We start from the raw sequence: 13671 nt of genomic DNA on the forward strand, positions 1-13671 counted from the left end.
GACGAGCTCCTGGTTACAACCCGGCTTCCCGGTTCACCGTCTACAAAGGAAGTAGCCACACAGGTGGCTCCCCCGGCCTGTGTGACCAGCTACGCGTTGCTCACCACACACGAATCCACCTGTGTTCCTGTCTGACGTGCTAACAAAATCCGGGATCTGAACCAACAAGACTGAGGCCCAAACCCAGACAGCGTCACAAAGGCACACCTTGTGTGGTTGCTTAGCAACCTCCTAGCCACCGTCTCCAAACACTACCACTGTTATCCAACTCTCCATCACACGAGCTGTTTAGCTGGGAGAAGGAAGTGCCATCACTGAAGACACCTCTTCTCTGATTGGCAGAAGATGGTGAGAGGTTACAGGGGGAAGCATATCCAGGCAAACACGCCTGTCTCATGTGCAAAAGCCCCCACACCGTCCTCCGCACACACTGCTTCCGAGGTGTGTGGTGACCGTTTTAGGGAGAGCCTGCTGGTCCAGGTTTCGCTCGAACCCAGGAGATGGCCTGTGTCACCTCACAAAGGGCCCCCCGCCGACGCGAAGGGCAGGGCCATGTGCCCGTGCCGCTTGCATGTTACCTTGCCCTGATGGTCGTGTTTCATTTCCCAGCCCCTGGGCAGCTCCAGCTGTTTGTTGGCGAACATGTTGAGAAATCCCACAAGGTCCCGGTTGTGCTGGTAGCGTTCAAAGTGGTGGGTGTCCCGCCGGACTTTGGTGATCATGTGCTTCAAACACGTGTTGTTTGTAAACATGCGGTAGGCACTCTGGAGAAAGGATGGAGAACCAAGGTTAACCCCTGGGGCAGGCAGGAGCCACATATACACATGGGTGTGTCTACTCCTCTGGTGGGCAGACAGGCTCCCACCTAGCTCTAGACCCACACACGGGAAGGGCAGACACAGAACAACATGTTTTGATCAAAATCATACAGAAAGGCTACAGAAAGCAAGGCCGTCTTTCCCGATGAGGTCTAGGTATCTAGTGAGTACGAAAGCCATGGAGTCTCATTCTGTAGGGACTGTCAGGTCCTACGTTTTCACCTAACGTTGGTTTTAGGCATAAAAACAATAGTCAAAATCACACCAGGCTGAAGACAAATATACCCCCTTCCAGTGAGCCCCCAAAGAGCCAGCTTCCCCCCAGCATCGGGACAGATCCATCGCGTGAGTGCCCACGAAGCAGCTGGCACACACTTAGAAGTCAGGTGGGGAAAGTGCTCAGCCCTGTGCATGAATATGAGAAGCACATGCAATGGGGCTGAGCTGCTCTCACAGTTGAGCTGTGTTCATCTGAGACCACAGGAGAGTGAGGCATAAGCTCAGGGAATGGAATGGAAGACAGCACTATCTGGACTTTATACCTCTTACATATATATATTCTTTCCATTTTTCCTGTATATGTGTATATACAGATACACACACACACACACATACACATATGGCCCAATTTATATTATTGAAAATGCACATGTAATAAAATTCAACTATACCACCACACAAAAAAGTGTTTTGTCAAAAACGCCACAGTCTTCATCTCTATGATACCTAAGGAATATCCTGAAAACGGACCATAAGCCATGGGTGGTCCACATAGAAGTCAGCCAACAAACATTCACGGCACAATACCATGTGCCAAGGAGTGAACAGGAATAACTTGAAACTGACCTGGCCAGGAATGCTCTGTCCTGGAATTAAACTCTATTCTCAGGTCTGTTCAAAGGGCTTTCAATCCCTCTTCCCTGGATCTGGAGACCTACAGGTTTTACTTCCTGGGTTATGTTAATTTCCATCTAAGACAGACTAAGGCAAACCCCACAGAAACCAGAATCCCTGGACATCATCTCATTCTGCCTCTGCCATGCCCAGTACTGTGGTAGTGACTGAGGATAATAGATAAGTGAGTATGAGGACCGTCCACATTGCTCCTAAGTGTCCAGGGTCCCTCGAGATATGTCATGTCCAGGTCAACACATTCATTGCCAATGTGAGTCCCTCTTGAGCTTTCTTTCCTTTGGCACAGTGACTGGCAATGTTTGGAAAGGGACCCAGCCTGGGCCCCTGGGGTCTCTGCTCTGAGTGGCTACAGAGATCATAGAACCCTCACAATCCAATTTGCAATGTGAAACACAGCTTTGTTAGTTTGTCAATGAGATGTGCTATTGCCATTACTGACATGTAACCGACACTATCCTATATAGTAAAAGCTTAATATGCAAATCGACCGATGGCAGAACGACCGGTTGCTATGATGTGCACTGAACACCAGGGGGCAGACGCTCAATGCAGGAACTGCCCCCAGCCCACAGGCCCCAGGCCAGCCAAGGTGGGTGCCAGTGGAGGCCGCCTGATTGCCCTGCCAGTCACCCCACAGATCGGCCCTGATTGCCGGCCAGGCCTAGGGACCCTACCCATGCACAAATTTTGTGCACCGGCTTCTAGTATAAAACTATTATGTAGTTATTCTGATTGATTCACTCATTATATACTTTTTATTTTGCATTAAAATATTTTCTCCCTTTCAAGACGAAAGGAAGGAAAGAGGGAAGGAAGAACACATTGAACCATTCTCAAATACTAGCGTAGTCTAGTTCCCTAATACGCCTGAGTATACAGTATTTAAAGGTCACATTTCAACCTGCCTAACCGAAAGCAGGCTCTGACGGCTGTGAGAAACTGAGGTGCCCAGCACAGAGTCTGCCAAGCCGGCATGCCTGCACAGGGCTGTGGGCAATTAGAGGGCATGAGAGAAAAGAAGGCGATAGCATGAAAGCAGAGACGGAGGCTAATAAAAGCAGTCGAAGGCTGTGAGAGGCGAACGTTAGCTAATTAATAGCTTAGCCCATGGCTGACCCTGCTTTGGCGCTGAACGAACACTCGGCAAGGCATCTGGTTGCTGCACTTGGCTCTGAGTGGCGTTCTATTTCCACAGAAGCCCCTGCAAGCTCAGAGGCCCGAGACCTCACCGGCCTGTCTGGTGGCAACAGCAATGAGCTCCCAGGTCACAGTCCCCAGTACGTCTCTTCGGGGACAAATGATGGTGGGATAACTCCATCCAATAAATCGTTACATTAGCCATTGTTGTAAATCGGCACATCTCTTGATCCCCTCATTTCTCTCTCTCCACACTAAAGCAACTCAATAGGCCACATCCTGACCTTTATCTGGAGCATCAGGACTGCTCCTCACTCGCTACAGGGAAGAAGCAGAACTTCATTAGGACAAGCAGTGGCCGTAATGAGGTGAGGAGCTCACCCAAGCCTCCAGCTGGAAGCGAGTCCCTGGGGTTGGACAGCTTCCGCACCTGAGTCTCAGGCTGCTCTTCTAATTAATTACGGCCTTTCATCTTCCTCCTCTCCACTCAATGAGACATGTAATAGAGTGCCAAGCTCAACTGATCTTTGCAAAAAGCATCGACCAAAGCAAATTAAGTGTAAGGAAGATTTCTCTCTTTAGGAACTGGCAAGCAACCTCAAGCACCAGTGGTTTTCCCAGGCTGTGCAACATGCAGTGACTATTAGGGCCCATGCAGAACACTTGGCCAAACAGAAACACGCCTCCAGACGCTACACTTTGATGAAGAAACTACAGATAGGTTTATTCATATACTAGAGGCCCAGTGCACGAAATCCGTGCACAGTGGGGCAGGGAGGGGGTCCCTCAGCCCAACCGACACCCTCTCCAGTCTGGGAGCCCTCAGGGAATGTCCTACTGACGGCCTAGGCCCGCTCCCCATGGTTCTCTGCTGTCTGTGGGGCCCGCTTGGCTGCTCCCAGGTTGCCACAGCGACAGCCAAGCGGGCCCTGCTCCTGCAACCACCCCCCGGGACTGGAGGACTCCAGCGGACTGGGCACTGCCATATTTATGTTGGAGTGACAGTTAATTGGCATATTGCTCTTTTATTAGATAGGATAAGTCTATTCTATTTTTTAATATCTTTTACATGTTATGCAATATATATACTATTTGTGTATATGTGCATATATTTATGTACATATGTATATATATATATATATATATGAATCAAAAACATATTAATACACTCAGTTAATATTGTCCTATAGTGAAGATTCTAGTCACAGTCCTGTCACTCATGACAGAGACAAAGGAAGTCATTTAACCTCTGCCTCAATTGGCCCGGCTGTAGGATGAGATGATAACTGTCCTGCTCTCTTCATAAGTCTGTAGGATTCAAATCCAGTGGGACAAGGATCTAAAAGATCTATAAAGAGCTAAAAATAACTCTAAAAATACAAAGCATACATAAGTAAATGAATATGTATGAGACTATACCTACCATATCTGTAACAGATGAATGATAGTAGTGAAGTTGTTTTCTACTCAGAACTTGGGTGATCTTGAGCCAGAATCCCACTTCCTATGAACTGAAGAAGGGTCTCATCCCTTTTCATGAATTATGTGCTAAGCCCTGACCTAAAGACCTCGAGGACACAGAGATGAGCACGGCCTGATGACTCAAAAGGATGGAGAAGGAGAATCACAGGGGTAGGAGGGAGGAAGAGGCTCGCAGAGGCAGAAAGCAGAGTTTGGGAAACAAAGGCCACAGGGGGGTGAAAGCACTGAATCCCACCGTCAGGATGAGCAGAACTAAGGACAGGGGTCCAGAGAGCCAGGAACACTGAGCAGGTGGGACCGGAGCGACAGCGCAGACAGCGACAAGGAAAAGAGGCCTCTGTCCTCTCTCGTCTCGTGGTCCTCACTGGTGAGGCCCCCTCTCTGTGTGGGGGTTGTTCTCTGCTGTGCTGTGTCCTGGTCTCATGGAAAAAGGTGCTTCACTGTGAAGGGATGTGATTTCCCACCTGAAACGCAGGAGGTTAGGGCAGGGCAAAGGGCCCTGCTTCACAGCACAGTCTCCAGGCAACGCACAGGCTGAGTTTCCTGGAAGCTGCTGTATGTAAGGCGAGTCGGCAGTCGGTTGTTAATAGCAGACAGAGCCCCTCTGAATCTCTAAATGGCACAGGTTTTGTTTTCCTTTGATGTGATTTAAAACATACTTTTCGGTTAGTCCTTCTCTGTCCCAAAACGCCCTTTCCCAGCCTCCCTCCTGGTGATGTCTTCCCGGCAAGAAATGAACGCCCGATGGCTGAGTGAACGGTCAGTCAGCTCAGTGGTCACCTGGATGTCTCAGTGCAGTTGTGTTAGAGTCACACTCCTTAGAGCGGAATGTGTGTCGTCTGCTTCAGTATCTGAGGTGTTAGAAGTGAAAGATACTGAGAGAAACGGAGGGGAGTGCTACTGCCATTGGGCAGCGGAAAAAGACACGGACATGTAAACATCCAGTTTGTGTCAATCAACGGATTCCTTTTGTGGCAGGTTTTGCTGTTGCTGTTTTATGGTGACTGTACGTCCTGCATCACCTGGCCTGGTCTGTTCTGTTTAATAACACAGGTAAGCACGTTACTGCTGAACAAAATCTATCTTTCATATTTCAAAAGTCCTTCATCGGGAATAGGTTTTCCAAATTCACACTTGAAAAATATCATCATTGCATCTTTAGCAAATACCTCTCACCTGTGGGAGCAGATGTGAGCATCTGTACACCTTAAAGAAGTTCATTATAAACAAACTCTTTGAGTGCCAACCAATATCTGAGGAAATATGCTAAAATTGCCAAGGCATTTTTGCTGATTTTACAGCACTTTAGGAAAAAAATTATGAATCGCAAGTAAATGAAGTTACATATCCAAAAACTTAAGGAAACCTTTACTACACTGACATATTTAGCAATATCATCATCACTAACAAAAGCAGACTTAGAACTGGACGCCATTTCAAAGCTTTGATAGCGCTCCCGGCACTTTTGGCAAAAGACAGGAGGAATACAATTGCACTCCCTGGCACTCTAGGGGTTAAGCACTAAAAAGTTTATGCGGTGGAATTAATGTATTTCTAGAGCTTATTAAAAGCCAGAGTAATAATTATTTGGCATGTATGTTGGCAACATTATTCAGTTGCCTATAATTGATATATTTATGTGTGAGAATTATTAGACACACACAGGAATACCATCTATAAAAGACATGACACTAATAATTAAATCTTGAGTTATCAGGAGAAATGGTTTATTGGGACAATTTGGAAGAAATCTGATCACAACCAACAGAGGGCAGTAGAATATATCTTAAAGCAACCATAATGCAAAACAGAAAAAAACACACCAATATTTTGTTTTCCAGTTTTTCTTTAGAGTTATAACAACCATATATCTACTTAATTATGTTCTTCTCAATAAAGATGATTAAGTAAAATACTGCTATATGAAATCTATGTTTTTATGACTAGCTTAACACATAAACTGATAACTTCAAATCATAAAAAAGAGAACTAGGAAAGCTTTTAAATTAATACACTCCTTTAGTATGCTGAACATTTTCAATAATATAAATAGGGAATTTATTGGAGCAATTGTAGATCATAAACAACTCAGGCAAAAAAAAAGGCTAGATAATAAATCTTAAAATAAGGAAGCCAAATAAAAGTTTGTTTTGTAACATTTTCCATTAACCTAAGAAAAAAAAGAATTGCCAGCAAGTAATGCCTTTTACCAAAAATTGGCTTACTTATTCCCATAAATTCATATCTTGAGACCATGAGCAAGAAACATCCAGCTACTATAATTCCTACAATGCATAAATCAGGGAAATACCCAGCAGGGTTTCAAACTTGCAGATGTGCTGAGATGCACAGCATCGATCATTTTACAGCCAGGAACGAATGCAGTTCAGGCAGGAAAAGCAAACACAATTCAAATGCTTTAGGAAGAATTGTTTAAAATCAAGATGGGCTTCCCAGGAAAAGAAGTTTTAAAACCATGCCCACAAAGAGTACGGAAAACCAAAGCTAACATGCAAACCAAATAAACAAGAAACCTGTAGTCTGCTGCGACTGCTCACCCGTTAAAGTAAGTTAGTTGTCAGCAGTCCTGCTGAATTACGGTGTGCCCAAGGCAGCGACGTCGTTAAATGCAACATCTCTTTATACGTGGAAATCCCAAATTATCAGAGGCCAGTTACATCAGCATCACTGAAGGGGTCTTAAAAAAAGGGGGCTCTTGGGACTTATACTACACCTATTAAACCAAAATCTCTAACGTTTGGAGACCAAGAATATGCATGTGTTTATAAAAGTCTACTGAGTTTAAAAACTGCAGCCTGGTGGTCCTCAACAGCATAAACCCTGGAGTCACTATCTCTGAAACGTACCGTCCACGATACCACTGAACGGCAGTATGACCTCGGGGATGGTATGCAGCCTCTCTGTGCCTCGGTTTCCTCATCCGGAAACAAGGACTTTTCATCTAACTCAAAACTTGGGAGGAATGGGTCAAATCATACAGAGTGCTTAGCACGGTGCTTGGAACACACCTGGTGCTCGGCAAACATCGGCTATCGTCATTCCTACTTTGCTACACACACACACACACACACGCACACACACACATGTACACACACATATGTACACACATACACACATGCATATGTACACACATACACATGTACACACATACACATGTACACACATGTACACACATGTACACACGTACACACATACATATGTACACATACATGTGTACACACATACACATGTACACCCATACACATATGTACACACATACACATGTACACACACACACACACACAGGGAAGATGTCCTACGGCCGGCTGCTTTTTCCAGCACGTCCTTCCCGATGCGGTACTCACGGGGTTCGAGTGTAGCACGGTGAAGAACTCGGGGCTGATGAGGAACTTCACGGGGGGAGACTGTAACAGCAACGTGAGCCTGGATCTGGAGGTAGAGTGCGGCAGGACGTTCTCCCGGCGGAAGTCTACGAGGGGCAGACCAGACGGGCGTTCAGGGAGAGCGGTCCACGCGGCAGAAACATACCCACGCGCGTCCACCTGGGGACGCCTTCATCACTCACATCACTGCTCTATTGCTTTATCGCCCAACACTTCCATCTCTGATGTACATTCACACAGAAAACCTGATGGCTCGTGATCAGACTAAAGTGAAAGTGAGGGCATTTCTGATCAGCTCACACCGGAATGCGTCCGGTGGGGTTTTAAGTGACCAGGCTCAATCTTTGCCTACCAGCCCGCAGATCCAGAGATTAAAGTAATTTATTTCCTATGTGGGGTGTGACTCTTTTCTCAGTACTGACACAAAGTCCAGGATTAAGGAGGAAGAGGTCCCTGGCGAATTCTGCTTTTGGAGCTGGATTACCAGATCGTATGGAAGATCCAAAGTTCTCTACAAGAAAAGCCTCACTTTCTGGCAATCCTTACTTCATCTGTGTTCTGCTTCTGTGCTATGACAGCACCCCCTCACACTCCCCGCTCGTACCTGCGCTGGCTTGGTGGAAGTCGGCCTCCTCCCCGGCCCCATCGATGGCGGTGGTGTTTTCCTCTGGCCTCTCGTTCGTCATGGTTCTGCGGATGCTCTGATACCTAAAAGCAGGAGCTTCGTCATATCACAGCAGCCCTGAGATCTGGGCCTCAACCGCTTCCCCGAGCCCCAAGTTTCCGCTGTCATCCCTGCCTCAGCCACTTCCTCCCAAACCTCCATTCCCTGACCGGCTAGCTAGGCCATCTCTCACTTAAGAAAATCAGGTCGCATTGGATGTCTTCTGTCCATTGCTTGTGGACATTTTCCTAACAAATTTTTTTAAAAATTGTGGCCCTCACAGCCATCTTCCCACTTCGAATTCCTTCTGAGGTCCCTCAATAAAGAACACAGGTGAGCCCTGATGTAGCTCGGTAGGTGAGCTTCAACCTATGAACCAGGAGGTCACAGTTTGATTCAGGACAGGGCACAGGTCTGAGTGGTGGGCTCAGTCCCCAGTGTGGGGCATGCAGGAGGCAGCCGATGAAGGATTCTCTCCCAACAGTGATGTTTCTCTCTCTCTCCCTCTCTAAAATCAATAAGAGTAGTTTTTAATAAAGAACACAGGTGCACACTGATATAAGTGGTTACTGGATTTTATCCAAAGAACTTTTAGCCCAGAAATTGATCTATGATGGGAATTCTCTCTCTCATTATGCAATTGTCTACAGTATGTAACATTATGGTATGAAAGTGTGTACATCAAATACAAAATGCTGTATATACCTAATTTCAATTATTGATATGCAGTTAAATCACTTAAAAGACATCAGTAAAGTGTCCTATAAGAGAAAAAACAATTGTGGTCCTTAACCAAAGAAAACTAAATCCCTCTATTGTTCAAGAAGAAACAACTTTTTGCTCTGTAGCAATCAGTACCTGAAAAGGGACAGATTAAAAAGCTCCCACTGATAATAAGGATGCATCACACATGAGTGGGGGTTCTAGATATTTAAAAATGTATTTGGCTTACTAAAAAGCAATGCCTTGGGTTGACGAACAGGGTCAGCATCATACATTTCCTTTCCAGTTTCCAAAGCAGCGGTGTGTGCGTGTGTGTGCGCATGCATGTGTGTTTGTGTGTGCGTGTATGTGCACGCGCGCGCGCGTGTGTGTGCGCATGCGTGTGTGTGTGTGTGCGTGTGGTGTAGGTGGTGGTGGTGTGTGTGTGGGGGGGTATTATTATTTTTTTAACCAAGAGACATTCAATGAAACCTATGAATCAAAAGACGTAGCACCTACACCTTAATGACAGGACACGCAGAGATGACAGCGAGACACCCTTGTTTCCTACCTCGCACCAGGTAACCATGAGCCCAGCCCCAGCACAGACCCGGGGCAGCGCGCACTGCCCTCACCTGCGGTTCAGCTGCTCCATCTGCTGGATGGAGTTGGACCTCTGCAGCACCTGCGGGGCGGGGGGAGCCGTGGGCCGCTGCCACGTCGTGGTCCTGTTCACGTGGTCCACGTAGAAGATCCTGCCGTGGCTGTCGATGCGCGCCTCCCAGTCTAGACAGCAGCAACGCACCCAGAGGGGTTAGGAGGAGCCGAGCCGCCCACGTGGTCCATTCACTCAGCACCCGCTTCCCCTCCGACACACTATCATCTGGGGCTACTGACACAGACCTCCGCGTATAATCCGCCACCTCCCCTCCGTCCGCACCTGAATCTACTGTGCCCAGTTAGTGACCAGATCCTCTGTGCACAATGTCAGCCCTTTAAAGACTCTCTGAAGGTACAGATCTGCCCACAACACTCATCCTTCGGAGATGAGCACCGGTATTTTAAAAATACAAGCCATTGGTATCCTAATGCTTGAGATATTTCCATCAAAATTGGTATTGCTGTTTGCTTTCCCCAAAGCAAGATTTTTTTTCCTGTTTTTCCCCCAACTTACATAAAAATCTCATAGCTGGCCCTAGCCGGTTTGGCTCAGTGGATAGAGTGTCAGCCTGTGGACTGAAGGGTACCAGGTTTGATTCCAGTCAAGGGCATGTGCCCAGCTTGCAGGCTCCATCCCCAGTAGGGGGCGGGCAGGAGGCAGCCCATCAGTGATTCTCCCTCATCATTGATGTTTCTATCTCTCTCTCCCTCTCCCTTTCTCTATGAAATCAATTTTTAAAAAATCTCACCGCTGGAAACTTCCATGCGCATATTTACGTTCAATTTTAGTAAATAGTCTTCAGAAGGAAAGAATGCAACCAAGTCAGCACACAGCATCGCTGGCTCCGCACTTCCATTCGCACGTTTCCAAAGATGAACACATGGTCAGAAAGAGGGTAACTACTTGCCTCCCACCCCCAATCAGCGCGATGTTTTAAAAGACTGTTTAACTGTGTGCGTAAGCGGTCTCATTGATTTAGTGTGTGCGTCTTTGTAAACAAACATATAAGTGCATGTTCCGTGCACACAGCTGGCAGACGGGTCCTCGGAGCCACACGCCCCGGCTCCGTGACCCTGTCCAAGGCTCTTCCCCCAGTAAAATACCCAGAGCGTGAGCTCATGTTTTCAAAAGGCAAAACTTTAGAATCTGTGGCAGTCGGGAAGAGTAATTTTCAGGGGAAAACAGCCGAGGTCTGCTCCTTAACCAGGCAAGTCCTCGCACATTTCTACTTCTATCCTCATGATATTTCCACATTAATAAGCCCCTTTCTCCTAAGCAGCTTGATTATTTCAAAACATTCCTGTGATTGCGTAGCTTATCGACAGACACCACAGGCCTCGCCCTGGGGACCGGGCAGAAGCACGTCTGCCCTGACCACCATGGCAGTGCTCTGGAGGCGAACAGGCAAGTATTCCCCCAGTCTGAGGGCTGGCAATGCTGCAAGCGCCACCCCAGCCGGCACCAGACAATCAGGGAGGGCTGCCTGGGGGTGGGGGGGAGTAGGAGAGGGGGATATGAGGGGGGGAGGAGCAAAAGGTCTTTTTTTCGTTGATCTCAACACATTAGGATGTCTGACATGTGGCAAAGGAAGGGAAAACTGGGCTGAGGAAAAGCACCACACAGACAACACAAACCCCTCGAAGCCACTCAGCCCCCAGGTAACAGACGCACAAGGAGCCAGCCCGCAGGGTCTGAGTTCTTCGGCCCGGCCGCACCCCCTTCAACAGGACACTTCCAACCTGCCGCCCGCTGACAAGGAGCAACCACAGGATCGCGCTTCCAGGGCCCACTCTCCAAACCCGCGGGGCCACTCCGTTGTTTTGCTCTGCTCCTTGCATGCGTTCCCATCCCAATGTTTCTGAGAACCGAGTATTCCCATCTCGGCCCTCTCTCAGTGGCGCTGCCATACCCCAGGCATCCGCTCTACTGTATCAAACCAAACCGACCGTCCACGGACACAAACGGCCGCCCCTCCCCGGGAATGTGTGGGCCGCTTCCAGTGAAAAACCAACAGGATAGGTCACCTGGGGATGACAACAGAGCGAAAGCAACGAGCAGGAAGCAGAAGAGAGACGCTGCCAGGCTCCCCAGATAAGGTAATGACTACAATTTGCCTAAATTTTCTGGCAGCTAAAGCCGAAAAGAAAGCACATTACCATTTTCTGACAAAAAAAAAAAAAAAAGCAAAAAAACTTGTCTTCAAAGATGGAACTTTTTCCTTGAACAAACTAAATAAGAATTTTCCCCAAGAAATATTGGTCTGAAGTATAAAAGTCAGTGGATCAGATCTATGGTTCTGGAGCCTAGAGAGCAGGTCCCTGCCCTGTCGGTGGGTGACAGGAAGGGGGCAAAAAGCCTGGGAGGTGCCAGTGGTGGGGGCTGGTGGCGCAGGTGCACTCGGTTTGGGGGTGCAGCAGGCTGAGGTCCTCTCTGCCTCGTGTGTTTGAATAAAAAGTTGTAAAGGATCTCAAATAGCTGTATATTTTGTGCCTTGATCTTTAATTTTGACAAAAGTCGCTTTTTAGATGAAAAGTATCCATTCTTTTCTCAAAACTCACTTTTAAACCCTAGAAAACAAGAGTTTCCTTTGTCTCAAACGTAGTAGAAACTGTAAGATTAAACAGAAGATCTGAAGGATGAGACGAAGGGGTGTGGGGACAGAGGTGAGCAGGGATCGGGTACGCTCAGGCCTCAATCTATTAACTTGTCCAGTATCACATCACCACCCCCCTCCATTTTTGCAAGGTGAACTCAAGGAAACAACTCTCACGAATTTTCCTCCCATTCATCGGTCACTCATTAAATCGGATACACTACTGCACTGCCTTTTTACTTCTGAATAGATCCACTTATTCAAATGAACTACCAATGGCTCCTATTTTTAAAATCCTGAAATGTATTTAGGAAATGAAAAGAGCAGCGTGTGCACAAATGCACTGACAGATCACAAAGAGTGGTCGTCATTTCAGCAGGAACGGACCTGTCTCTATAAAATACAATCGAGAGGCCGAAATCATGGCCCAGCAAAAATCAGCGCAACTGGATGCGGCCGGGGGCCCGCCCTCTATCCACGCAAGGATGCGATGCGAGGCGGTGCACCCTCCAGGCCTCGTGACTCTGTTTACCTGCTACGCACCCACACACGCATCTACACGAAGCTCCTCGGAATTCGCCCCTGGTGTTCCCAATTCACTCTCCTCCCGTGAGATCTAAGCATCTCCCGGGAATACTTTTCTTTCCTCCTCTGAGCTTTTCTCCCAGGGTTGACAATAAGGGAGTTCTTTCTCCCCCCCTCCCCCTCCCTCCCGCTTATGATGACACAAGGATTAATCTCTTGGTTGATTTTTAAAAACTGCTTAAAATACATGTTTCCTGGGAGTAGCCGCCCTCAGCTATCCAGGTGTACGCACAAGTGATGTGCACAGCAAAATTTCAAACGGTCGGGCCAGTATTTGGACAAACTGGACATAGCCCCACCCTGCTTTTCTGCCGGCACTCCCCGACCTCACCACTCACATGCTGGCCTTTAAGGCATACTCCCCTAACCACCTCCCGCCCCCCTCCCCCCGCCAGGTCCCATCACTTTTAAAGTTCAGAAGGCCAAAGGCGTCCGCCTCTTGCCAGGATCACATATAAGATGGGTGAGAGAGGGTGACCAAGAAGGGAAAGCAATACGGTAGAAAAATGTCTTTTCCAACAATATGATCCCAAAAGCAGTGGCTACTGAGTGTCACTTTTGTTCATCAGAACGCTTGGCTCTCGCGGGAAATACTGCTTTCAGGAACCCCAGGGGCGTGCAGTGTTCAGATTACGCCCGGGGACGCCTGGCCGTGGGCATCACTGGACCTGTGGCTCAGGTGCAGAGCTAGCTCCCAGCGCCCCAGCCCT

At 47.7% G+C, this 13671-nt stretch overlaps 1 protein-coding gene across 15 annotated transcripts in view; it reads right to left on the minus strand.

The window, feature by feature from the left end:
• Window positions 1–13671, minus strand: part of HECW2 (HECT, C2 and WW domain containing E3 ubiquitin protein ligase 2) — a 258411-nt gene that overhangs the window by 91748 nt on the left and 152992 nt on the right. For all 15 annotated transcript variants that reach the window (XR_004969635.1, XR_004969634.1, XR_004969636.1 and 12 more), the window contains 4 exons: window positions 9758–9908; window positions 8361–8464; window positions 7718–7842; window positions 579–764 (listed from right to left, as the gene is read on the minus strand). Coding sequence is in view for 11 of the 15 variants with exons in the window: in XM_036320850.1 (XP_036176743.1) it covers window positions 579–764; window positions 7718–7842; window positions 8361–8464; window positions 9758–9908 (566 nt within the window). In the remaining 4 variants the exon portion in view is untranslated. The remainder of the gene's footprint in view (window positions 1–578; window positions 765–7717; window positions 7843–8360; window positions 8465–9757; window positions 9909–13671) is intronic.

The sequence above is a fragment of the Myotis myotis genome, unplaced genomic scaffold (assembly GCF_014108235.1).
Source record: "Myotis myotis isolate mMyoMyo1 unplaced genomic scaffold, mMyoMyo1.p scaffold_m19_p_8, whole genome shotgun sequence".
NCBI classification, from domain to species: domain Eukaryota; kingdom Metazoa; phylum Chordata; class Mammalia; order Chiroptera; family Vespertilionidae; genus Myotis; species Myotis myotis.